A 26,024-nucleotide genomic window follows, 5' to 3' on the forward strand; every position below is an offset into this window, starting at 1 on the left:
TCCCTGAGGAGCAAGGTGAATTGCTCACAGCTGGGCAAAGGAGGGAGGGGTAAGACAGTGTGCCCAAGGCCAGGCAGGGGAGGTGTGCCGTCAGCCTGAGGCCCCGGCCGCCCGCCGCCCCCGGTCACCGGATCTCGTGGGCCAGCTCCACGCATTTCCAGTGCTCCACGGGCCTCTCGTTCAGCTGCAGCACGGTGTCCAGCTGCTGAAGTCCGGCCCGCTCTGCAGGGCCCCCTGCAGGGACAAAGAAAAGCCACTCAAGGGCTCCCGAAGCCCACGACCCCCGCAAAGGACCTGGGGTCCTTTGCTTATGGTGACCTCAGACCAGGACTGCCCCTCTCTGTTTCTTCATCTGTGACATAAGGGCCGACCTTGATGGCTCTCGGGGTCTGGAAGGGAGCACCCCTTTGCCCTCATCTCCTCCCTGCCTGCTCACCCCAGTACTGGCTCACCTCTCTGCCGTGCCCCGCCTCCCCAGGCCTCCTACCCCCTTGAGAACCCTTCCTTGTTGCCAGGCTCACACACTTCATTCATTCCTCCAACACCATTCATTGAAGGCCAACCTCATGCAGGCACAGGGGGACACCCAGATCACCAAGTCCTGGCTTCTCCTCTTAAGATGCTCACTCTACGATTAGGAGATGCCTTTTCTTTGTGAGAAATAGGGAGGGAATGGCTATTTTTAAGTGCTAATCAGGCTTGGAATAGGATAAAATACCGATTACAAATAGAGCTCATAAATGACTCTCATTTTCCCATGCAGCCATGACTGAAAATATAGATTTAGTTCCTGTTTGAAATGATTGGGAAACAAAATATAAAAATCTATTTTCATTTTGATAAAGACAAAAAAAAAAAAGAGTGGGTATGTTTTCATAAACCTCAGTTTCATCTGTAGTCATTTAAAAATATTATTCTTTGCGATTCCAAAAACCAGGACACTTTACTTCAGTTTGAGGCTCCCCTCTCAGTTCCAATGTCTTGTTTGCAAAGCCCAGGTGCAGGGCGGGCGAGCGGGGCTGGCAGCAGCTGAAACAGTCACTTACCAGAATCCACGGCCTGGACTCGGACCGGAGAGTCACAGCAGATGGTGAAGCCAAAGCCGTCCTTCCCCCTCGGGATGGTGATCTAGGACACAGCCCTGCCCAGTTACTCCCAGAAGCCACGCACGAGGCTGCTGCCTCTGCTCCAAGGTTGCAAAGCCCACAGGCCCCACCCCAGAGCCACCCTCCTCTCCAAGGGAGCTAGAGCCAAGAAGGAGGCTGGCCTGCCCCTTGCTGTCCCTATCTCGGCCCAGGCATCTTGAGCACTGGGTTGTGGGCCAAGCAGGAAGGCTGGGAGCTCAGGAGGCAAACCTAGGCCCATGTGGGAGGGCCCAGGACAGACAGAGCCTTGGAAGGGCAAACCTTGCCTTCCTTGGCCCCAGCTGACATACAGCCCAGCCCTTTATCAAAGGGCCCCCTGGACCCACACGTCTCCATCTCACCTGTGGTCTGCTGCCTGCTCAGTCCCTTCCTCCTCTCCCCGAAGGGTTCACAGAGCATCAGCCCAAGGCCCTGTGCTCAGGGCCCGGAGATTAAGTCGACCTGATTGCTGCCCTCCCAGAGCACAGGGAGGGAAGACAGGGACACGCACACTCACAACCTCAGGCCAAGGGCCATGGGACGAGTGCTGGGGTTCTCAGGGCAGTCCATCGCCGGAGTCTCAAGGCATCCAGGGAGGGATCCCAGGTGAGGGGGCAGGTGAGGACACAGGCTTCCCCGCTGAACCTCAACTAGCCACTGACTTCACTGCAGCTGCTGAGGCCAATGGGCACAGCAGGTCCACAACCCCTACTTTCAGAAGTCCCCTGAAAGGGCCCTGCCACCTGGATGCTCTTTGCAAAGTAACAGGCAATTATTAAGCTCCTACTACATGCCAGGCTCTGCTGAGGTACCAAGGCATGAGACCTTGGTCTCTGGATCCCAGAGGGCATGAGGATTCACAAATCTCTCCAAAGCAAAGCAGAACATGACAAGCATTAGAAGAAAACACGAGGACGGTGTTGGGAACAGTCCTTTGTGCTTGACTTTGGACGATACACGGCAGGAACTCAGCACACACTAAGGTAGCGAGGACGGCCTGGCCGCATCCCACCAGCCGCCGGAAGCCATCAGGGTGCAGTGCGGTCTGCTGGCTCAGTCCAGTTCAGCCCTGCTGTGCCCCACTCTGTGTGCCCCCAGTTAGGCTTTGGGTGGGGTGCAGGAGGCCCAGCCTCTGTCCACCCAAAGAGCCATTCCAGGCTGCCAGGAACAGATGTACGACAGCAACAGAACAGGGAGCAAAAGTCAGAAAAGGGGTTCAGTGGAGTCCCAAGAGACTCCCCAGAAGAAGTGGACATGGAGGGGGCCCTGGTGAGCCAGGGGGAGGGTATCCCAGGCAGGCTGAGAGAGAAGCCAGCTCAGCAAGCCTGGAAAAGGTCAAGGGCCACCGACCTTGTCAGGAGACTTCTGTCTCCTTCCTTTAGGGTTGTCTCTTCAAGGCTGGGCACCTGGCATTCACCTGTCAGCTGTCCCAAAGGCCAGGCATGAGGAAGGGGCGGGCTGGAGGGCCCAGGGTGACCAAGGCCTTGGAAGCCGCCAGGGAGGCCCCTGAGGTTCTGCTTCCCACCAGCCCTGGGCCTGGATTCAAAGCGAGTTTGTAAAACAGGAAATCTGACAGACAAGGGGAAGGGGGAGGGGGCAGGAAAATACCCTGTTCCCATAAGAATTCTGGGAAAACACACAGCTAAGACAGGAAGAGAAAAAAATGGAAAGAAAGAAAGAAAAACAAACTCTGGAGTGAACGCAGAAAGTGCAGGCTGAGGCCGAAGGAAGATGTCAGGAGTCGGGTCCACTCCGTGCGGCCAGCAGGGATCTCAGGAGGCCTCGCAACCTGACCCTCGACCCGAGCAGAAGCTGGGATTCCAAATCTTGCTGGCACGTCCCCAGGCCTTCCCCATCCAGGGCCACAGCCCCTGCAGCCTGGGTGCCGGCTCTGGAAACAGGTTCCAGCGCCCGTGAGCCAAATGCTGACAGTTTGGGGACTGGTCCCAGCGTGAATCTGGAGAGAAGGCATGTGCTCCAGCAAAACAGTCCCCCCTCCCACACCCTGGCCTCCTTGTCCAGGCAGGACGGTGGACTGAAGCCCCCTTACCTTCCTGAGCACCAGCCTAAGAAGAGCCAGTCCAGGCAACAGTCCCACCCAGCTGGGGGCTGGGAAGGAGGGGAAGAGGAGAGGGTGTCAGGAAGCAAGGTCCTCTCCTGGCTCAGTGTGAGGGGTGGGACTGTGTGAAGGAAGCAGAATTTCACTCTGTCCATCGTAAGCACTCACCATGTTGAGGGGACAGTGTCCAAAGAACCTGATCATCACTACAGCCCTGAGGGGAACGCAGGGCTAGATTTAGCCCGTCCATTTTACAGAGAGAGAAATTGAGGCCTGAAGTGAGTAAGTGGCAGCCCCCAGCTCTCAGTCCTCCTCTCTGACCTCCGGCCTCAGGGTCACGAGGGGAGGGGAGCAGCCCCGCCCTGACTCAGGGACCTCAGTGGCTCCTGGCAGAGGCCCTCCTTCCTGGGGGTGGTTCTCGAGCTTTCCTGTCCAGGGCGAGAAATGCCACTGCTCCCAGATCTCACCCAAGCCCACAGCTCACTGCTGCCCTCCTGCCTGGTTTCTGATCCTCTGTCATGCCCAGACTTCAATCCCCCACTGCCACCATTTACTGAACTCTTCCTATGGGTACACACAGGCTCTGTGCCAGGCACTCTATCCACAACCTTCCATTTACTCTCACAGCGTCATCCTGAGCATTATCATCCCCATCCCACTGACAGGGAGACTGAGGCTCAGGGAGGTGAAGTGTCCTGCTCAAGAGCCTTCGCTGAAGAGGGGCAGAGCTAGACTGGAGCCCAGGTCGGCTAAAAGCTGGTGCTCTCAACCCTGCACTGGTTTCCAGCACAGCATCCATCTTGAACTTGCGCCCCAGGCCCAGCCCGCACTCACGCCTGGCCCCACTCTGACTCCCAGCGTACCCCGGTCTTCTAGCCCGTAGTCCCAGGGTGACCAAGGACTTCACCTCCCACCCGGTGCCATCTCTGCCTCACCACTCCACCACCGAGTTGTTGGTGTCACAGGGGCTCTGCCCAGCTCCAGGAGGGGGAGGAGGGCAGAGCGGGGCCATGCAAGGCAGGACCGTGCAGGGCAGGAGCTGAGAGCTGGGGGACCGCAAGAAGAACAGGCGGGTCCCTCGGCAGCGGGGCCGCGGTGGAGGAGGCCCCTCTGGGCATCTATCTCCCAGGGACATAAGACCACCTGTCTGAAGGGGTCAGGACCCAGATCCCAATCTGGTCACTAAAACATACAGAGGGACTTTTCTATATTTTTAAAATCAGAATCATTCCTGAACTCCCTTCCAGCTTGTCCCTCCCAAAATCTGGACATCCCTTGCTGTCATCCTCCCTGACCCCATGCCTTTTTTTATAAGAAAAAATGTCCATCACAGTTCCAGAAGAGGCTCAGGGGCTAACAAACCGTCACTCCCACACTGCCCTACATCCCAAGACTGGAGGCTGAGAGGCCAGACCCTCCCAGTGAAGTTGGGCTTCAGAATCAGAGGACTCCAGGGCTGCCTCAAAGCCTCAAGGCTATGGGGAAAAAAACCACGCGTGCGTGTAAGAAACATCCTATCTCACATACAAGCACACACCAGCACAGGCAAAAACACTCATAATCACTCACAATGCAAGACGGGCACTGCCGTCCCATTAGAAACAGGGAAAGTTAGCAAAAGACACAGCCACTCAGCAACCTAGCCATTTCCAATCTCAGGCCTGGGATGCTTTTTTTTAACCCACACTCCCCAGAAATAAAAATAACAGAAAATCAACTAGATAGTCTCACCCCGGACACCACCCAGTCAGTGGTTAGGATCATGCAGACCCGGGCAGCAGGTAAAGGATGGACCTCGGGTCCAGCTCCTGCCTCTATCCTCCCCCAGATCAAAATGAACCTGCAAGGAGCAGGAGGGGGCAAGGAAAGCCTTGCAGGGAGAGAAGTCCTGCTCTGGTGAGCCCCCATCCCCGACCCCCAGTGACACCCCACGCACCCCACAAGGGGCCAAGCACCCACCTGGCGGTAGCGGCGCTCCGAGCACACCTTGCAGAGCCCATTGAAGCGGTTCATGGCTGCAGGTCCTGCCTCGGCTGCCGCCCCATGAAAACCCAGCTCTCCCCCCCAGCAGCGGGAGCCCGCACTGCGCCCTGTCAGCCTGGCATGACCGCCCTGGGAAGCCCGCCCCGCAGAAGAATGGCAGGAAATCACCTCTCACCTCCCCAAGCCCTGTCTGTGCCGTGTGCCTCTGCACGATAAGCCCGAAGGCTTCCTGAAACCTCAGAATGACAAGGAAGAGGGAGAGTTTTATATTAAAATTCCTGTCAACTAGTTAGTATTCCCCGGGCCCCGGCGGGGAGAGGGCGCCTTTGTTCTGGCTGCATTCTCCGCCATGGGCCACTTTGTGATTCCAATGTTCTCACAAACACCCCTGGCTGGAGGGGAACCCAGGCAGAAAACACGGCTCCTCTATAACAACACCGCCTCCTCCTGCAAATCCCAGGGTCCCAGGGAGCAAATCCAGGGGATGAACCCAGCCTAAAGAACAAAGGACACCTTGGGGGGCTGCACCCGCAGACACCCCATCTCAAGACAGGGGACACGAAACATTTGGAGTCTGAGGACCCGCCTGTCACTCAGAAGCTACCTAAAAATCAGTTTCCTCATCCATGTAAGCGGACTGCTTTAAGGATCTGACGATACATAGACAAATCGGGAAGGGACTTCCCAGGACCAGCTAATCCAGCCTCCTCATTTTACTGATGAAGAAGTAGGGCCTGGAGCGGATAAGGTCACAGAGCAGGGAGGGCGGAGCTGGGACTAGAACTCGGTCTTGTTCCCTGCCGTGTAGAGCAGTTCCTGCTGAGCCTAGCCCCCCTTACACCCACCGCGGAGCCCCTGGGGAAACCCACCCAGCCACTCACGGCCTTGATGCCAGAGAATGTCCTTTGGTACAGCCAGTTTTGGCTGCACGACAGTGGGCAGGTCACCCAAGTTTCTGGGCCTCCATCTCCCCATGTGCACGATGGGAGAGTTGAACAGGTGACCTCTGGGGGCTCTCCCCCTGCCCTAACCAAGCCTCTGACAATCCCCCCAACTTTGCTGAGTCCTATGGACATCTCTGAGTCTGTAAGCCCAGGAAAACCAAATGCACCTCAGAACAACGCCCCCAGGGGTCAGGACCTGGGTGCAGAATCCAGCACGAAGGAGGACTTTCTCAAGCTACCTAGAAACCTGCAGTGTGGATTCCCACAAATCACCAGCGAGGCTCCCTGGTCACCATCCTCTCTGTGCTTGGCAAGGACAGAATGGGGGAGAAAGGTCTTCACAGCTCCCCCACTAGGCTAGAAGAAAGCTTTTAAACTCCTAAAGAAGCCACAGAAAACAGAGGCCTGGCAAATTTCTCTAACACTATGCTATCTGATACGGTAGTGACCAGACACATGTGTGGGGTCAATTTAAATTAATTCAAATTAAATAAAATTTAAAATTCAGGAACTCAGTCACACTGGCCACATTTCAAGTGCTCGGTAGCCACAGGTGGCTGGTGGCTACCATAGTGGACAGTGCAGCTCGAGACTGTACTCCCCATGAGGGCAGGAACATTTGACTGTTCATGGCTGTGTCCCAGCACCCAGGGCCTGGCCCGTGCAGATGTCCAATAAATACTTAATGAATGAATGAGTGAGTGAACGAATTGAGTCAAGGAAGGAGAAAATGTTTTGTAGATACTAATGCACCTATATATAAGATACTGTCATGGAAAATACCAACGTCACATCTTCCCAAGGAACCCACACGTAGGAGGCAGGGCAGACAGGGCACTTAGGAAGCGGCCAGACCTGGCTGCAGATCCTGCCTCCACCATTGCTGGCTGTGTGGCCACAGGGAGTGACCTAACATCTCTGAACCTTACATGTCCCCCTCATCTCTGAGATGGGGGAGGAACAACCATGTCAGAGGTGGCCGTGAGGATGAAATTTGGTAACAACAGCACCAGGCACAGGGCAGCTACTCAGTCACTGCCAGTTTGCTTCTCCCTCCCTTAGTTTCCCTCCAGAGAAAACATGGCTCACCTGGCAGGTCCTACAGAGAGAGGGAATGAATTTGGGGGACTTCTCCAAAACCCCCATGTGAAGTCTCTCTCTAGATTCAAAGCCCTATTGGAGTGGGAACCCGTCGGTCTCAGGTTGAGACTCATGGCTGCTCCCTGACACCAAGCAGGCCTCACCTGAGCAGGTAATTCAGGCACAGTGCCAGGGGAAGCCAGGGCCCGAAGGGGCTGTGGGAAAGGGAGGACTCGGCTTCAAGAGACTGAAAGTCAGTAAGATCCAGACTCCTCCTTTTCCAGGGGCCGGGGCCTGGCTCTCTCCCCACCCCTGCCCTGAGCATGAGTAATCGGAGAAAAGCGCAACAAACAATCTCTCAAAAATGCACAACTTGCTGAGTTTCCAAGCACCAAGTGAACCTGATTCGCAGGCACCAGATGCTGCCCAGTTTAGGGGTCTCCTGGGCTGAGGCATGACCAGAAGCAGGCACTCAGGTCCCGTCAGTCCTGCCCAAGCTTGGCCCCACCTACCTTGAGTTTCTCCCAGTTCTCAGTGTCCCTGCCTCCTGGCATTCTCAGCAGGGGATCTGGAAGGTGACAGAGCAGTGTCAGAAAGCTTCTGCTGGCATATAAGGGTCCATTCCACAGACTACCCAGAGGACAAGACCAGGATGCCAGGCCCACGTGGCCACCTAAGTCACTGCTGGCCTCTGGGATGTGGGGACACCCAGGCTCAGGCCAGGCAGGGGCTCGGGAGTCAGGACCATGGGTGGGAAGGACAGAACAGAAGGGGATGACAAATCCAAGCCTCAGGACTCACGGCAGGGCCCACACACCCTGTCCCCAGAGGTGGGCGCCCCAAGGTCAGCAAGGCAGGCCAGGGGATCGTGAGACCACGGAGCCTGGGAAGGGGCCATGCACAAGCTAGGGGGGCAGGGAGCTGAACCACGCGTGGTCAGGCCCATAACCCTCTGCGAGGAAAGTCTAACCACTTAAATAAAGGTGTCGTGGCCAAGAGGCTGCTGGCGGCCTGCATTCTAGCAGGTGCTCGTGAGAAGTCCCTGAACCCTTGGGCTGATCACAGCCTGGGGTGACAAGTGCCGCAAAACACAGGGGCGATGGTACTACCCAGGGAGGGTGGGAAGTGTGAAGCCACTGGCAGGGGGCAGGGTGGGGCGTGGGGAGCAGCGTGTCTGGGCAGAAGCTGAAGCTGGTGCGCACGTACCTCTCAGGGGCCGCAGTCTCCGCCGGGCCACCTTTAGGTGCTTGGTCCTGCCCAGGGCCTCCCCCAGAAGGTAGTACCAGCCGCTGACCTCCTGTCATGAGAGAAGGTGTGACATGCTCAGAGGAGGCAGAGGGCACAGGTCAGGCAGCCACCAACCCCCCTCAAAAAGCAGCAGCTGGATGGGGCCCGCCTGGTGGCTTAGTGGTTAAGTTCGGCACGCTCCACTTCGGCGGCCTGAGGTTCGCGGGTTCGGATCCCCAGCACGGACCTACGCACCGCTTGTCAGGCCATGCTGTGGCAGGCGTCCCACATAAAAAGTAGAGGAAGATGGGTATGGATGTTAGCCCAGGGCCAATCTTCCTCAGCAAAAGGAGGAGGATTGGCAACGGATGTTAGCTCAGGGCTAATCTTCCTCACCAAAAAAAAAAAAAAAAAAAAGAGCAGCTGGAGAGCCTCCCTCAGGAACAGCACTTCTGCAGAGACAGACACTCCAGCCTCCCTGCCCCAAAGGGAGCTAGCATGCCTGCACCTCCAGCAAGCCTTCCCTGATGCTCCGGGCCCAGCTGGTCGTCCCCTCTGATTAATTCCTACAGCTTCCTGTCCTGGAGGAAAGCCATCTACTGGCATGCCTCCCTCCCCCACTAGGCTGTGCACAGGCTCTTTGATGTACCCGGCACTGTGCCCGGTATACAGTAGGAGCCCAATACATTTGTTGACAGAACAGAAGGGAGGGAGTGAGGGAGGGATAGAGAGGCCAGAAAGTAGGCCTCCTGAGGCTCCTGAGCCGTCCCTGGGGGGAACATCTCCCAAGAGGGAAGCAAGCTGAGGCTGCAGTCAAGACAAGATATTTGAGACCCACATGCAAGATAAAGGGTCCTCAGCCACCTACCCCAGACTTCATTTCCAGGACACGAAGCTGCTGGTGGCAGGGCCACCTGGCAACTCCACGCAGCAGGCCACCAGGACATCTCCAGGGATGTGCGAAAGAAGCAGTCCCTCCCCTGCTCAAAAGCCTCCAGTTGGGGGGGGTGCAGTGCAGAGTAGAGATGGATAAGGGATGGGCTACCCAGAGGGAGGGGCCTCTAGATCCCAAAGAGTCCTCACCCAGCCTGAAGGAAAGCTCCAGAGGAGATGCTCACTCCATCCCAGAGCACCTGCGAGGCCCAGAAACACGAGCCTGTGGACAACGTCCAGAGGACCCCTGGAGCGGACCACGAGAAGCAGCTGGCCCTCCGCCTCCAGGGCAGGCCCAGGATGCTCCAAGCTCCAAGAGACCTGCCAGTGTCCTCAATGGCAGACACCAGACCCAGAGCCTCCTGGGAGGACGTGTGGCTGCCTAACAACTGCTCTCGGACAGGAACAAACCAAAAAGGAGACCCAAACCCTTGGTCACACAGGTGACAAAAACACAGCATTGTTATTCACGGCATGGGGCACCTGTCTCAGCGGGGCATCATCTCACAGGCAGAAGCCCTGCCCAGTGGCTTCCAGACAAAGGCCCCTGCATGTCCCAGCCCTGGCCTAGGTGGGATGGCCCTGCCAGAAGCTTCCCTAGGACCCACCTTGTCCGGAGTCAGGAGGGACTTCACCCCGAAGCTCATGCAGCCGATGAGGCCACTCTGTCTGGGAGAACAACAGAGGTTTGAGTCAGCACCTTGTCACTGGGCTATACCGGAAGGTCGATTATCAAGTGAGCACTACATCATCTCACTTGATCTTCCCAACTCGGTGAGTTAGGACAAGATCCTTGCAACTTCTCTCCATTTCACAGAGGAAAAAACTGAGGCTCAGAGTCGGCCCCTTCCCGAAGTCACAGGACTACTTAGTAGTAGGGTCCCGTGGGCACGCCCTCCACCAACCACAGAAGCTCGGAGCTACCTCCCAGGTTTTAACTGTTCTGGGGCTGGGCAGATCTGAAGAGCTGGTCCCCACAGGGAATTTCAGCTCCCATATCAGTTGGTGATGCTCAATCGAGGAGAAAAGTTACAGGACTTCAAGCTCAAGAAGCTTTGTCTGGGGTTCAGGCCGGACCTGGGCAGGTCTCAGACAGTTTCAGACCAAGGTCCAAATCAACATAAAAATCATCGAGACCAACTTGACCTGGCTGCCAGCTGGGCAAGTGGCATGAGCCAGGGTCACGCCTCGTGGGGATGTCACACTGTGGCAGCAGCCTGAGTTCCGTCGGGTCCTTCTCAGCTAAGAGTAATTCAAACTTCCTGAAGACTGTCCACTATTGCGTCAATGCCCAACACTCCAGGACTCACTGACACCCAGCAGCTTTCAATGATGATGGCACAGATTAACAATAATGAAATGCAGAAAATAATCTCACTACTGCAAGAGAAAAGGAAGTTCACAAATTTGTAGTTTAATGAGAAAGACGCCCACAAATATATTAACAATAGTTGTTAATGAAAAAGACACCCATGAAAATATTAACAATGGTTGTATCTGGCAGGTGGGATTAGAGGAGTTTTTGTTTTCTTCTTTGGGTTTTCAGTGTTTTCAAATTTTTACAGGGAACAAGCACTACTTTTGTAATTTAAAAAAAAGGTGTAAATGTATTTGAAAGTACTTCTATTCTATCACATCTTTATCTTAACACTAGAGTTGCGCTTTTTTTTTCTGTTCTCTTCTCTCTTAGCACATCACCAACTCAGACCCCTTCGGAGAACGGTTTAATAGCTATTAATCAAGAAACAACATGGTACTTAGACTAGAGCATAACCCTGGTGGTTGACTTCAGTATCTCAGGGACCCACCTAGATGAGGAATTCCGTGTTCTGTGGAAGGCACAACGTCAGAGCCAAAGATGGAATGAGCTGCCTGGATGGGTAGTGAACTCCCTGGAGATGTGCCTCCCTGGAACCTGGTCTAAGGGGCCTGGGCGAGGCCAGTGGCTCCAGACAGGGGTGCACACAGAACCCCCTGAAGAACCTGTCCATGTCCTATGCCCCACGGCCTGCTCCCGGGGATCCAGACCCAGTAGGTCCAAGGTGGGGTCCAGGCATGCGAGTCTGGAGAAAGCTGTCCCAGGAGTCCTACAGGGCACTGGCCCATGCCTGCCCCAGTCAAGCACCAGTGGTCTAGAAGGTCTCTATACATACATATTATTTGGATTCTCCGGTAAGAGTGGCAGCTTACCACCTGATAGTCCTAAGCAAAGCAAAACTGGCTTCTCGCAGGCAGCCAAGCCAAGTGAGGGGCAGGGATGCAGGATGCTGGAGACCGACCCTCAGAGCTGGCGCACCTGCCCTGCAGATGCACACCCTGCTCCTGGCTGTGCCTCACCAGCTACTCTCACTCTGCTCCCCGCTGCTCTCTCGCCCTGCCCCCATTTCCTGTAGCCTGGGATCCATCCGCTCCCCCCTCTTCCCTGCCCCCTCCCATCATACAAGGCCATATTAATAATCTACCCAAAGAGTACAGTGCAGTCACCCCAGTAAAGAGACCCTTCCACATCCACCTTTCCAGCCCACCACCGAAAACAAATGCTCCTCCCTCCTGGGAAGTGGCCAGGTCAGCACTAACGGAGGGGCAGTGACCAGCACGAGCAGCAGACACTGATCTAAGCTGCCATTCCAGAAAAGCCTTGTCAAGACTTTGCCCAAGTCCTCATCACCGATTTCATTTTGTTTGTCAACCCAGCTGGTATCTAGGGGCCCACACCGCCTGGCTACAGTTTTCTTTCACACTGGGTATGGCTGTAACTTTCTAAATCTTCAGGCACGTTGCTTTAGCTGTAATAAAGGCTGCCTCTCCCCACTCTTCAGTAAGTGGAGTTTTCATTCCCTGGTGCTTAGAGAATGCTAAATGGTTAAGAGCCTCCCATGAGTTTTGCTTCCTGCTAAGGGGCCTCCAACGATTTCATCATAATATAGGCAGAGTAAATTGTCACAATTAATGTCCACAAGCAGGAACCTCTCTCTAAGTGTTCTTCAATTAGCTACTTCTTAAGCCTGCTTTTGAAAAATCTTTAGAGGAAGAAAGACTTCTTTTATATGCAATCTGAGAACACGGCAATACACTGGTCAGCTTATAAACTTGGAAACCACTGCTCGCCCTGGAGACTGTCTGAAATTTCGCTAAGCATAAAGTCCCAGGGGCCAAGCATTGGTTACTTGTGAATGCTGAACCCTGAGCTCAGGGCCTGGTACACTCAGTGGACAAATGGATGAATCCATCATGCCCGTGGTTGGCAGGCACTGGGCAAGGAGCCGCAGCATTAAAGAAACAAGACAAATATGCAGGAATTTAAATAGCAGTTCAAGACAGCAATAGAAGAGATGTCACTAGACAGGGCAACATTGACAGATGAACAGTGAGGGCAACAAATGCTGAAAGCTCGGGGACACAAGAGGTAGTTTAGGGCTGAGATGCTCGAAGAAGGCCTAAAGAGTTAAGCCAGAGAGAATGAAAGGAAGAGCATTCAGGCAGAGGCAACAGCCAGTACAGAGGCTCAGAGGCAAGGCTTCATGGAATACTCACGAGGAATAGTACTTGGCTCAGTATACTTTTGAGCATAGGGTAGGAGACCCACTGCAAAATGAACATGCATTATTTTGAGGGAATGCACTTTAATTCTCTCTCTCAGGTGCCTTAAACTATTTCTGTTACAGGATTACACCATTTACGCTCAATTTATTTTTAATTTGATGGCTTAAATTGAACGCATATTTTTCCATTCATTTTTTCTTTCCTTAGGTTCAGTCCCCATCTCTGGTCACAAGCTTTCTAACGTTATGGCACTGTACTTGGCACTGAGGTCCTGTTTATAAAATAGATTAAAGGAGAGAGTACACTTAGGAGGCCCAGGACAGTGGGTGACACATAGCAAGCAGACTCTCCATACACATAGAAACTATTAGCATAAATGATTATGTTCTCCAAACATGTGTGTGTGTTTTGTTTTGTTTTAACTTGGTGTATAACATTACAATTCTCTCTAATATTGTTCTCTGGCCACAAGTCCTGAAAACGCTATGATTGATACTCAAAGCTTCAATTTGGATTTCACTATATCATCAAACAAAGCTTTTATTTATTTATTTATTTATTTATTTATTTATTGCTGGGAAAGATTCACCCTGAGCTAACATCTGTTGCCAATCTTCCTTTCTTTTTTTTTTGTTCCTCCCCAAAGCCCCAGTACATAGTTGTATATTTAGTTGTAAGTCCTTCTGGTTCTTCTATGTGAGCCGCTGCCACAGCAGGGCTACTGACAGACAAGTGGTGTAGGTCTGTGCCCAGGAACCGAACCCGGGCCGCCAAAGCGGAGCATGCTGAACTTTAACCACTAGGCCATCAGGGCTGGCTCAACAAAGCTTTTAAATAGCTCAGTTTCATAGTTAGGAGTTAGGATATTAAGGGGTTACTATTAATTTTTAAGCGTGATAAGGGCACTGTGTTGTTTTTTTAAGCCATCTTTTAGAGATATACATAGATGAAACAAGATGATGTCTGGAATTTGCTCAAAAATAATCCACTGGAGGAGAGGAAAGTGGGGTGGGGGCATAGATGAAATAAGATTGGCTATATATTGATAACTGATGAAGCTGGGCTGAGTATCTGAGGGTTTATTATATGATATTTTCTACCTTTGCATATGTTTGAAAATGTCTAAAACCTCACAGAACCTGCAAGCCGAAAGAAACCTTAGAGATCACCGCATCTTACAGATGAGGAAACGGAGGCCCAGAGCGGGGAAGGGACTCACCCACGGCCTCACAGCAAGTCGGAGCCCAGCCAAAATTGAGTTCCCTGAGCCCTGCTCTCCTCCATCCCTGCTGTGATCACCCTGACGAGCTTCAACCGTCCAGCCCTACCCCAGAACTTTTCTGCAGATCATCTTGTTTCTCTAATACAAGTTCACAGCCATCACTGGAAGGACCCTGAGAATTCGTGAAACAGATGCTTCTCCTTTATCCTCCATCAGTTTCAAAATGTAACCGCCACGTCCTCAGCTGGACGATTTGTATAAAACTACACGATAAATGCTATGGGAAGCAGCCGTAGGCCTGATGAACAAATGTACTGACACAGAAAGCGTGTGGCTTTGCAGTCATTATCACCTGTGTGAGACGGTCAAGTGCACTACAATGTGGTTACGGGGACACGGGTTTGGCGCCATACTGCCTGGACTTGCATCTGGTTTTCACCAAATGCAACCTTGGGCAAGCTACTTAACGTCTCTGTGCTTCTGTTTCCTCACCTGTAAAAGAGTGACAATAATAATACCTACCTTGTACGGTGTTGTGAGGATTAAATTAGATAATGCATTGAGTGCGCTGAGATTAATGCCCACACCTAGTAAGTGCTTAATAAACAGGAGCTGTTATATAACCTCAGGCAAGATCCTTAGCCTTCACAAGCCTCAGGGTCCCTCAAAGAGGGATAATAATAATTCCTACTTCTGGGGTTGTTATGAGGATTAAATGAGCTAATGCATGTAGGTGCTTGGCCCAGAGAAGAGTTCAATAAATGTTTGTTTCCTTCCTTCCATAACTGTCTTGCACGTTGATCAGTTGAATGTCTGTCCTTCAGAGAAGCACAACTCGATCTGAGTGTCCAGCAGGGCAGAGGTTTCCTGCCATCGCTCTGTCCGCCTCCTGCAGCTCAGAGGCCTTCTCATTCAGGGACGGATCCAAACTGCGCCTCCCACCGGCTGAGCCCGTCCCTGTGGTGCTGGCAGCTTCGGCAGGGTCATCTGTTCCAAAAGCAGGCCTGTCTGAGCCCACTCTGTCCCTCTCGAGCTCTGGGTCAGGACTGGGACCACGAGCTCCGCTGTGTTTTGTTTAATAAGGACTCTCACTTTCCCAAAATAGGCAACAAGTGGAGACGCTGCCTCTGTCACGCTGCCTAGCTGCTGCTGACTCACCTTCCCCAGCCTCGCTCTCCCTCCCAAAACCATGAGCTGCACTGCTGGCTTCTCCTCCAGCAGCTCTCTGCCTGGCTAGGCTCGCTCTGGTCTCACAGGAGGGCGGATCGCGGTGGAGGGAACAGCAGCTCCCCGAGTTTGCTGTCTGTCTGCAGCGCCTGCTCTGCTCCTCGTCTCCACGCAGTGGGCTCACCAGAGTCCTTCTGTCTCTCTGACACTCCTCCTCTGTCCCCTTCAGCGCTCTGCCTTCCTGTGTCCACCTCTCCAAACACAGGATGCTGACCCTCGGGCCTTGGCACTCATTGTCTTCCTGGGTGGTCTCACCTGCTCAGAATTTCACCCTCTGCCTTGATGGTCAGGGCCCCCACATCCCTACCACGGCCTCACACCTCTCTCCTGAGCTCGAGGTCAGCAAAGACAGCCCTCCTACACAGCTCTCCCCAGGTTGCTCTCCAGGCATCTCATCACATCCAAAGCTGGTCCCTCTTCCCTCCAGGTCACTCTGGCTTAGGTGGGGACACCACCCACTACCCAGGAGTTATCCTGACTTCTCCCACTGCTCTCACAGCCAAATCACCACTAAGTACTATTGATTTAATCTCCTAAATACGTCCTGGGTCTGTTTCTCTCCCCTCTATCCCTAAACCATTTCTCTCACAGATCACAAGAATCTCCCAGCTCCTCCCCGACCTTCCAAAGACCTACCAGAATGATAGATCTAGAATACCCATCTGTCATTCCCTTCCTCAACACCCTTCAGTGTCTCCCCATCACCAGATTCCCAAACACCAAGCTGGCTCCATGAGATTCAGGCTGAGAACTTGTGTAAATGCAGATTCCTAGGCCCTGCCCATGAAGATTCGGATTTACTCAATCTGATATGGTACCTGGGAACCTGTGTTCCTCACAAGTGTCCCAGGTGATTCTGATGCATATCCAGGATTGACAACCACTCGCCCTTAGGAGAAAACCCACACTGCAGAGGAAACCTACAGAATCATCCGATATGTCTTATGCCAACCTCTTCATCTTATCTCTGCCAGCCCCTACTTTGTACTTGACCCTCCAGCAACACCAGTGAGTTTGAAGATCCCTCCCCACTCCTGCCCTGCCCTCTGTCCTCCACTGGTTCTTTCTTCTGTTCTTTTCCAGGAGGCAGTACTGTATAACGTTGAGAGTAAAGACTCTGGGGTCTGAGTGCCTGGGGTCCCATCCTGGCTCTACGTTCACTGGCTGTGTGACTTTGGGCCAGTCACTCCCTCTCTTAGCTTCAGTTTCCTCTTCTGAAAAATTAAGATAAAAACATACTCCTCTTAGAGTTGTTTTAAGAATTAAATGAGATAATGTATGGTTAACCCCTGGCTTACGGTCCACACCAGTAAATGGTTGCTCTTGTGATCAACGTGATGCCCTCCTGCTCACCCACACCCCCAAGTCTCTATCAGTGATCCTCTCAAGAGCAGGATAGTCTCTGAGGGACCCCAAGTGTCCCCAGCACCTACAAGTCGCCACACTGGTACCCAGGAAATGGCAGCTCAGTGAACGAGGTCTACAGAACTCTAAGCCCCATGACAAAAAGTGCCTGCTCTATTAAAAGGTAAATCCCTCATCACGAAGGTTGAATAAGGCTCGACTTTAAAAAGCATACTAGCTATAAAATTTAGAGTACTAAAAAGCATTGAACCGAAAAATATTTTCTGGGTCTGAGCTGGTGAGCTGAGCTGATGTTCATTCACCATTTTCGGTCACCATGTGGTTCTGTGATTACTCGGCAAATGTTACTGGCCACAGGGTCTCCCAGATTTCTCGGGCTGTGTCAGCCGAATGAGCCCCTGCTGCTCACAGCCGGCTGTGGCCGTCAGTCAAGCTCTCACCTCCTCTCCTCAGCAGCGGATTCTCGCCCTCACCTCCCCAGCCCTCCTGCTCTGTACCAGCCGCCGTTATTAATGACCGTATCTGGCCTCCCGTGTCCTGGGCTGCCTGCCAGATCGGCCTGTTTGGATTCTCCCACACAAAACTTCTGCACCTCCCAAACTGGCCTCCTCCTGGCAGCCTGAGCCCACCATGCGCATTCCTGCCTCCTTGCCTTTGCTCACGCTGTGCCCCTGCCTGGAAGGCCCCTTCCAACCTTCTCCCTTTCCTTATTCTTGATCTCGGCCCCAAGTTCAAAATCCCCCTTTCCGCACGAAGCCTTCCTGGATCACCTCAGCCCACGATGAACTCTTTCTCCTCCCACACTTACTGTCCTATTACTCATTTCATTCTTTTATTCATTCAGCCAATATTCACTAAACATCTACATGCTAGGCATTGGGCACAGTGGTGACTAAGACAGAAACGGGCCCATTTTTCCTGGAGCTTCTACTCCTGTGCAACTGAGCTCGTGCACGTCGTTACTGTAATTTGGCTCCATGCTGCCCCTGGTGTCCCCTCCTGAAAGGAGATGCCTCGAGAGCAGAATCACATGCAGGCTGGTTGGCAGCCCAGTTGGCCACCTAGTGCACTCAGCAAATGCACCTGGGTAACAGGACCCTTGGCAGCACCTGGAGTGACGGGGACTTGCTCGGGGGTGGCAGCCTCTCAAATTTAGTGTTGCCACTACCACTCATTTATCCACAAGCACTAACTGAGCCCCCTGCTGGATGCTGGCCGCCCGGCTGCCACCCACGAGCCCAGAGCAGGATTTCTCCTCCAGCTCAGCAGTTTCCCTCACCTGGAGCCACTTGCCCTGTTCCACACAGCGACCAGAAAGCGCTTCTGTTCGTCATCTTCTTGGACAGGACTGCAGAGCAAACCAGACAGTCAGAGTGTCAGCTGGGCTGAGCCCCAAGCCAGACCCATGGAGTCCGTCATAAGTGCAAAATTTGAAAAGAACCTAAACATCCAGCCGTAAGGAGCTGGTTAAATAAACTCGAGCACAAATAGCCTGGGAGGTATTTACAAACATAAAAGAGTTTACATGACATTGTTAGGGACAAAAAGGTTACCACCCAATATTATAGAACAATTCCATTTTTGTAAACACACACATAGACATACACACCCACACAAACTCAAGATCTAAAAAGAAAGAAAACCAGGCACATCCCTGAGTAGTAGGGCTGGTGGTGTTTTTTCTCCTTTTTGCTTATCTCTATTTTCTCTTTTTCTACAATAAGCAAAATTACCTTGTGTTGTAAGGAGAAATACAAAATATTATTAATTTCCACTAATAGGCAAATACAAAATGTCCATTACCTTCCCATTGTCCCCAGAGTTCAGGGATGAGGGAAAGAAATAATAACAACAACAAAACAATAACGGCTAACCCTCTGGGTTATGCTGTCTCATTTACACCTCAGCTCTCTGAGGCTGGTCCTATTATTAGCCCCATTTTACAAATAAGGAAGCCAGGGCTCAGAGATGTTAGCAAGTTTTAAAGGGGGGGAGGCAGGTGGGAAGGCAAAACATCCTTCAGCTTGGAAAATTCCTTCTGCTAAAGCAGACAGCTTGGCCTGGGCACAGTGGGAAACTGCCTGCTCGTCAGGGCTGCCAGCCTCAGGCTGGGCAGGGTAGATTTGAGAAGCAGCCAAGCACTACCTTATCACTGCAGACCTCGCTGCTGGGCTGGGCGCCAGGGATGCAAGGACACAAGTGGACGAGAAAACAAAGCCATCCTTTAGAAGTCACTGTTTTTCTGCTTAGATCTAGTTCTAGATTTGGCAAGCGGAGCGGTTTCCAGATAAACACTCCTGCCCTCTCCCCTCGAGGGCTCGGCTGCCCCAGACTCTTACAAGAAGAAGTGCTCCTGGAAGACTGGGTCTCTGCAGTCTGGAATGGTCTGCGTCTTCTGACAGTGTATTCGATTATCTTCGGGGACCAAAGAAATCTTGAATTGGAGACAAGTAAGTGTTAGCTGATCTCGGAGCCATGGAATCTCCTAGGGCGGCGGCTGACTCTGCACATCTCCAAGTTAAAGGCTTCCCAGGGGTCCCTCAACCCAGCCTCAGCAGAGGACAGAGTGGGGTCCTCAGTCAGATGCTGGGAGAGAATGGGGAGCCCCGGGTTGGAGGGAAGGACAGGGCCCCATCATGAGTGGTACCAAGAAGGCAGCCACAGGCCCAGCCAGAGATGGGGTACAACTTGACCACCTCTGCTCTTCCTCCAAGCATAGAAGTTTCCCTCAAAGCACAAGGCCTCCTCTCTTCTCGGTTCCCAGCAGCTGCTGAGCGCTCCCTTCACAAGAGGCTCCAGGGCTGCCTCTGCCAAGGCCCCCAATCCATGCTCTCATCCTAGTGCTGTTCTTCTGCTGCCTCAGGCTCCCACGCTGCTCCTGATCATGTCCACACCCACAGAGGCCTCTGACCAGCCTGGGGGCTTCAGGAAGAATGCAGAGGTTCACTGGGGCCTGCACCTGGCACCCTGGCTGCCACACGCTGAGAGGCGCCTGGCCTTTGGCTCTGGCTGGAAGTAGGGCCCCCGCCTCATGGGGCCTCTGTCTTCACGGCAAGGGCCCCACTCAGATGGATCTTCCAGCCCTCAGAGACACTCCTCCCACTCCACCACCCAAACCTAGCCATCTTGCCTCTAGTTCTAGGTAGGAGTGCAATAAAGATACTGCTTTCCATGAGCAAGCTTGGGACTGTCTAGGAATTTCCGTCATCCACAGGCTCACTGTGCTCACCTATGTGGATGACCAAGATCACCTATAAGATTCCAGCTCTTGCAGGAAGCCCTAGGGACCAAGCCAGGCTAAGGCAAGGGGTCTGTCCTAGCTCAGGGCCTCATCATTGGGCCTAATCCTAATAAATGCCTACTGACCAAATGATGAGGCAGTAGCTGCCACCTCAGATGGCCCCAGACCCACAGTTGTGCTAGGATCTTGGGACTCAGTCCAGTGACATGGTCCCTCACCACCCACCACCCCACCCACACCCACCGCCACTTCCAGCTCGTCATACCTTCACGTAGGGATCACAGACGCCCGGCTCTCTGCTCATCAGGCCCTTGCCTTCTATGACTAAACAGACAATTAAAATGTTGGGGTGGGGGGGTGGGAAGGATCGTTACCAGGCCCTTAATCTACATAACAACCATTGGATATTAACCCCCCTCTGGTCCCATCATCACCCACACTCAGGCAGCACCCTCACCGAGGCATTATAGGTGCATTCAATTCACTGAATCTTACAGCTGGAGGAGAATGTAAAATTTATTGAGTCCAACTCTTCATTTAACAGGAGACGAGGCTATGAGGGGGGCCAAAGGCAGTAAGAAATTTGTCCAAAGTCACAGAGCAATGGAATGACAGAGCTAGGTTTAGATCCATGCCTCTTGACTCCCAGCCCAGTGCTCCTTCCACCACACAAGACTGCCTCCTGGGATGGAGGGGCCAAGCTGGAGAACCTACCCTGCACAGGAGCTGCGCCGTGGCTGACGGACAATACAGCACAGCAGGCAAAAGCTTGGGTTCCAGAGGCGGAGAGGGCCAAACATGAACCCCAGCTCCACCACTTACTAGCCACGTGAGCCACAGCAAGCTGCTTCACCTCTCTGAGACTGAATTTGCCATTTTTTAATGGGTTAGTGATAATAATGGGTTAGTAATAGTAATATCCACTTCACACGGTAGTTGTGTCAGTCAAATGAAATAATATGACTAAAGTGCTTAGTAGAGTGCCTGACAAATAGTCACCGCTCAACAAAAGTTTGCTAAAGAAAAAAATGACATATAAAGGGTAGGAACAGGTTGGGTGGGGTGCAGGTCGGGTCACGAAAACAAGCCTGTCTGCCTGAGGTCTATAGAAATAGACCTGCCAAAAGCTGAGCCTCTTTTCTTTTTTCTTTTATGTCCAGTTTTGATGGAGCACTAGGGTTTGGCTCGGACGGAGCTCCCGGAGCCTGAGGTGTGAGGCCTGGGAAGCCAAAGGAAGGAGTGGGAACAGGCTGGAAGGGATGAAGGGCCCGAGACTGGGGTGAAGCCAAAGCAAACTGTGCAGGACAAATGGAGTGGTGAGGCCAACATGCATTTTTGCAAAAACTGTTTGCACAGCTGGAGTCAGGCTTTGGCAGGCAAAGAACCCCCCTCTGCTGGTCCTTGGGAACTTCACCTTGGGCCCCTCCAAGCCAGGACCGGAGGACCCCAGGCGCCTGCTGGTCTGCTCTGCCTGGTATCCTAGTTACCGTTCCTGTGTGCATCCTCTCCCACCAGGGCGTGGTTCTTGAGGGCAGGATCCAGGCCTGATGAACCCCCGGGTCTCCCCGGCCCCCAGTAGAGGTGAGGCAGACACAGCCATTCCCGCACTGCACTCCCAGTGTGGTGGGGAAGAAAGACCCTGGACGGCCCAGGATGACACAGTGTATACAGTCAGGGCTGTGATGAGACCCAGAGAGGAAGCAACACAGTCAGGCCGGGCAGGTGGGTCAGGGGTGATTCCTGGAGGGGAAAACATCAGGCAAAATGAGCCTTCCTTCCTGAGTCTTAATGATGATGAAGGAAGGCAGATTTCTTACAAAATCAGACGGAGGGAGAGTCATTTTTCAAAAGGAGTTAGAAAAGAAGGCCAGCTATTCCAGACACAAGGAACAGTGGGTGCAAAGGCACAGAGGCACGAGCAAGCATGATGCATTCAAGAGCGGCACACGTAACCGGACAGAACAGGGGCGGAGGATGCCTTTAGCAGCAGAGCCAGGGAGGCTGGAGAGGTAGGCAGGGCCTGCTGGGCCAAACAGAAGCATCCAGGAAGTGGGAGCCAGGACAGAAGCTCAGTAACTATTTGTGTGCTGGATGGAAGGATGAATGAATGGATAAATGGGCAGGTGAAGTGTAAAACCCTCTGGATGGCACAAGAGGTCCTTCATCGCCCGGCCCCATACTCACTGTGGAGCAGCAGAACCCGGTGCTGGGCATCAATTGACAGCTTCAGCTGACCTAAGGAAACAACAACAGAAACAACTTCACCTTCTCTCCTTGTTGGGTGATAAATGGAGTCACAGTGTCGGGAATGCTCTTTTGTTCATGTGAAGTGATTCAAAGATTCATACAGTCTCTGGGTTGGAAGGGAGCTCAGAAGCCATCTAGGTCAGCCTCCTCACCCATCAGGAGTCCCTTCTACAACACCTCCAGCAGTGGTTCTCCAGCCTACGCTTACACCTCTCTGGTGACGGGGAGCTCACTACTTTACAATGCGGCCCAGGTCAATGCTGGAGAGCTCTCACTGTTGGACAGCTGGATAAGTTGTTGCATCCACATTATGGTGAGCCTAGATTGGAGAGTTAAGGATCCTTGGCCTTGGTCAGGAGTCCATGGGGAGAGAGGGAGGTCAGCCAAAGCCCTCCAGCTGTGACAGACAGCTAGCCGTGTTCCAGGAAGGCAATAAGAACACAAGGACATGGGACAAAGGAGTTTGGGGAAAAGCAAAAGAAAAAAGATCAGCTGCAGGCAGAGAGATCCTTCAAAGTCAACGCTATCACCCCAACCCTTCCACAGAATCCTGACCTCCCTAAAGAAAAGCTAAGGAGGTTTTCTTTCTTTTTTTTTTTTTTAAAGATTTTATTTATTTATTTTCCCCCGAAAGCCCCAGTGAATAGTTGCATGCCATAGCTGCACATCCCTCCAGTCGCTGCACGTGGGACACGGCCCCAGCACGGCCGGAGAAGTGGCGCGCCGGCGCGCGCCCAGGATCCGAACCCGGGCCGCCAGCAGCGGAGCGCGAGCACCAAGCCACGGGGCCGGCCCTAAGGAGGTTTTCTATGACCTTGCCATAGAGCCTTCCTACTCAAAGTGTGGTCCAAGAACCAGCAGCAGCAGCAGCATCTGTACAATAGTTAGAAATTCAGAATCTCGGGCCCCATCCAGGCCTCCTGAATCAGAATCTACAATTTAACAAGATCCCCAGGGGGTCGCATGCATATTTAAGGTTGAGGAGCCCTGGACTAGACACACTGAAGAACCTTTGAGCATGTTTATAAGCCTGGAGAAACGCAAGACACAAAATACAGAGGCCACAAGGGGAAAGATGGATAAATCTGACTCCATAATATTTTTTTTTTTTTTTGGTGAGAAAGATTGGCCCTGAGCTAACATTTATTGCCAATCTTCCTTTTTTGTCTGAGGATGATGGTCCCTGTGCCCATCTTCCTCTATTTTGCATGTGGGATGCCACCAACACATGTCTTGACAAGCAGCGTGTAGGTCCACACCTGGGATCCGAACCTGTGAACCCCAGGCCGCCTAAGCGGAGTGCACGGACTTAACCACTACACCACCGGGCCGGCCCCACCATAAGATTTTTAAAATGTCTGTTACAATTAAAGATATTATAAACAAAGTTATGAGACAGCACAATAAGAAAAAAACAGGCAAAGGACATTGAATTGAAAATTCAGAGAAGACAAAATGGCCAATAAACATACGAAAAGATGCTCAACCTCATAGAGATCTGGGACACGCAAATTAACAATAAAATACCATTTTCCACCAATCTGATCAGAAGATAATTTAAAAGACAGAAAGTGTCAGAGACAGGCAATGATGTAGGAAGACAGATACTCTCATACCCTGTTGGAGGCAGTGTAAATGGAGGGTAACTTCCCACAATATCTGTTAGAATTTAAATGTGCATATCCTTCAACCTAGCAATTCTACTTCTAGGTAACTATCATCGACAAAAACTCACGTGCGCACAAATGCTGGTGCTCCAGCAGGTGAAAAATTGGAAACACCGGAAAGATCCATCAATATGAAAATGGCTAAATGAACCATCGAGAGCTGTGCTATGGAATAGCGTGGGGAACTCTGTATGTCCGGGCTTGGGAACATGGTTGAGACGAGTTTTTAACTGGAACAAGCAAATTGCAAAACAATACAAATGGTATATACTTTTCTGTGTGTGTGTGTGTGTGTGTGTATGTATTGTGTGTTCTGAAAGGATACCAAATTTAAAAGAGTGATCATCTCTAGGGAAGAGACTGGGAATTGGAGAGAAGGGAAGTCAAGAGGAATTTCAATCTATTGCTATTGTGACTGTTTTAACAATACAAATATATCCATGAACTCTAGCGCTCTTATAACTAGCAATAAACTAAAGAGGAGACAAAGAAAGATGAGAAAGGGAAGAAGGAAGAGAGAAAAGGAGGAAGAGAAGGATGAGGGACGAGGGGAGACTGTGATGACCGTGACGATTACAGAAGGTCCAGGGCTGGAAAGCAGGTGAAGAATGATGGGCCGGATGGGGCTTCTCCCCCGGCTTCTCCAATTTTTATTAAAAAAAAAAAAAAGATAATATAAAAACAAAACCAAACATCAGGTCATCCTCACAGACATCCAATGGCCCTCCGCATTAACAGAGAAGAGAGAGAGGACCACACTCCTCTCCCTCAATGACATGCTGAAAAATCTTCTCTCAGTCAATAGACTCTTCCTGGAACCTCAAGAAGCCACTGAACTCGATCCACCCAGTGTACACGTGTTGGGGAGGCAAGAAGGGCAGAGCCTCCCAGCCTGCAGCGACCCCACACATCAACCAGAAAGCTTTTGCAGCTGCTCCATCCATGACAACACTGTCTAGCAGTCATCCGCCTCTGCTTGATCACCTCCGGTGATGGGGAGCTCACTTCCTGCAATGGGAGCCCTTTCCCTTTTGAGATAGCTCTGATTGTTCAATGCTCCATCTTTATTGAGCCAAAAGTGGCCCCTCAGTAACTTTCATTGACTGGACCTCATTCTGCAGTCTCTGGGCTCTCTCCTCTAGACCAAAGTCTACAGTCCTTCCACCATTCCTCATGGCACAGTGAGACATCCCTCATCATCCCAACCATTCATCTCTGGACGTGCCCCACGAAACTGGGATGGTAGCTGAGGCCTGTGCTTTGTTGCTGGCTGGAGGAAGGGCAGGCAGGGTTCAGAAAGGAGGGAAGGTCCGCATCTGATAACTCTGCAGCAGTCCACCAACCACTGTGACCCTGTAACCATTTGCTCCGTGCACTTTTGGGTATTTAAGCTACAGTCGCAAGCAACTCAGGCTCCAGCAAACCCTGGTCCAGCTCTTCACCCATCAGAAATCCCTGTGGCTCTCCTGCCCAGGACACTGATCTTAGAAGCCGAGGAGGCCGGTTCCAGTGCCAGCCTGGACTACCCTGCTCTCTCTCAGAGCCACAACGTGCCCGCTGTGAGGTGCTGCTAATAATAGGGGTTATCACACTCGCCAAGGTGTGTGGGGATCAGACAACACTGGAGGGGGAGGAGTCCTTGGATGAAAGATACCAGGGGAATACACAGTATTATTAGCTCAAGGTCTGAGCAATTACCACTTTGGGGCTCCCTAGAGCTGAGAAACCTGCCCGATCCAGGGTGGGGTGGGAGAGGGAGGTTGGGAACAGACAAACAGGCCAGCAGTCATGGATCGCATCTCATCAACCCAAAGCATCTATGTTTAACACAAAACATTATTTCTGAAACTATTACCAGTGCAAAGCCAGCGCTGGCCCGAACACATTTAGCTTTCTAAAGCCATGGAAACCACTGAGCTGCACAACACTATCACCCACCAACAGCCCTGTCCCAGAAATCAGGATGGAGAAATCTCCCAATGCAAATGGTCACTAATTCCATTTGACAAACATTTGCTGGGCACCTGCACGAGGCAGAGTGAGGAAGGGCAGATCTGAACAGCCCGGTGCCCGGCCGCCCGCAGGGAACTCACAGTCCAGAGGCTAGGACAGGGGCCTGGGCAAGGCCGGGGGGGAGCTGGAGTGGAGGATGGGCCTGGGGC

At 52.4% G+C, this 26,024-nt stretch overlaps 1 protein-coding gene across 5 annotated transcripts in view; it reads right to left on the reverse strand.

The window, feature by feature from the left end:
- RGS3 (regulator of G protein signaling 3) overlaps positions 1–26,024 on the reverse strand; it is a 121,355-nt gene that overhangs the window by 85,432 nt on the left and 9,899 nt on the right. For 3 of the 5 annotated variants that reach the window (XR_015548945.1, XM_087419246.1, XM_004423355.3), the window contains exons 2-10: positions 22,133–22,183; positions 20,214–20,272; positions 19,047–19,141; positions 17,987–18,055; positions 9,959–10,019; positions 8,397–8,487; positions 7,703–7,758; positions 1,047–1,128; positions 129–234 (exon numbers count right to left, since the gene is read on the reverse strand). Coding sequence is in view for 4 of the 5 variants with exons in the window: in XM_087419246.1 (XP_087275372.1) it covers positions 129–234; positions 1,047–1,128; positions 7,703–7,758; positions 8,397–8,487; positions 9,959–10,019; positions 17,987–18,055; positions 19,047–19,141; positions 20,214–20,272; positions 22,133–22,183 (670 nt within the window). In the remaining variant the exon portion in view is untranslated. The other 2 variants (XM_004423353.3, XM_087419251.1) reach the window with 2 other exon arrangements.

This window comes from Ceratotherium simum, chromosome 29 (assembly GCF_057802395.1).
Source record: "Ceratotherium simum simum isolate JZ-2026a chromosome 29, ASM5780239v1, whole genome shotgun sequence".
Lineage (NCBI taxonomy): Eukaryota > Metazoa > Chordata > Mammalia > Perissodactyla > Rhinocerotidae > Ceratotherium > Ceratotherium simum.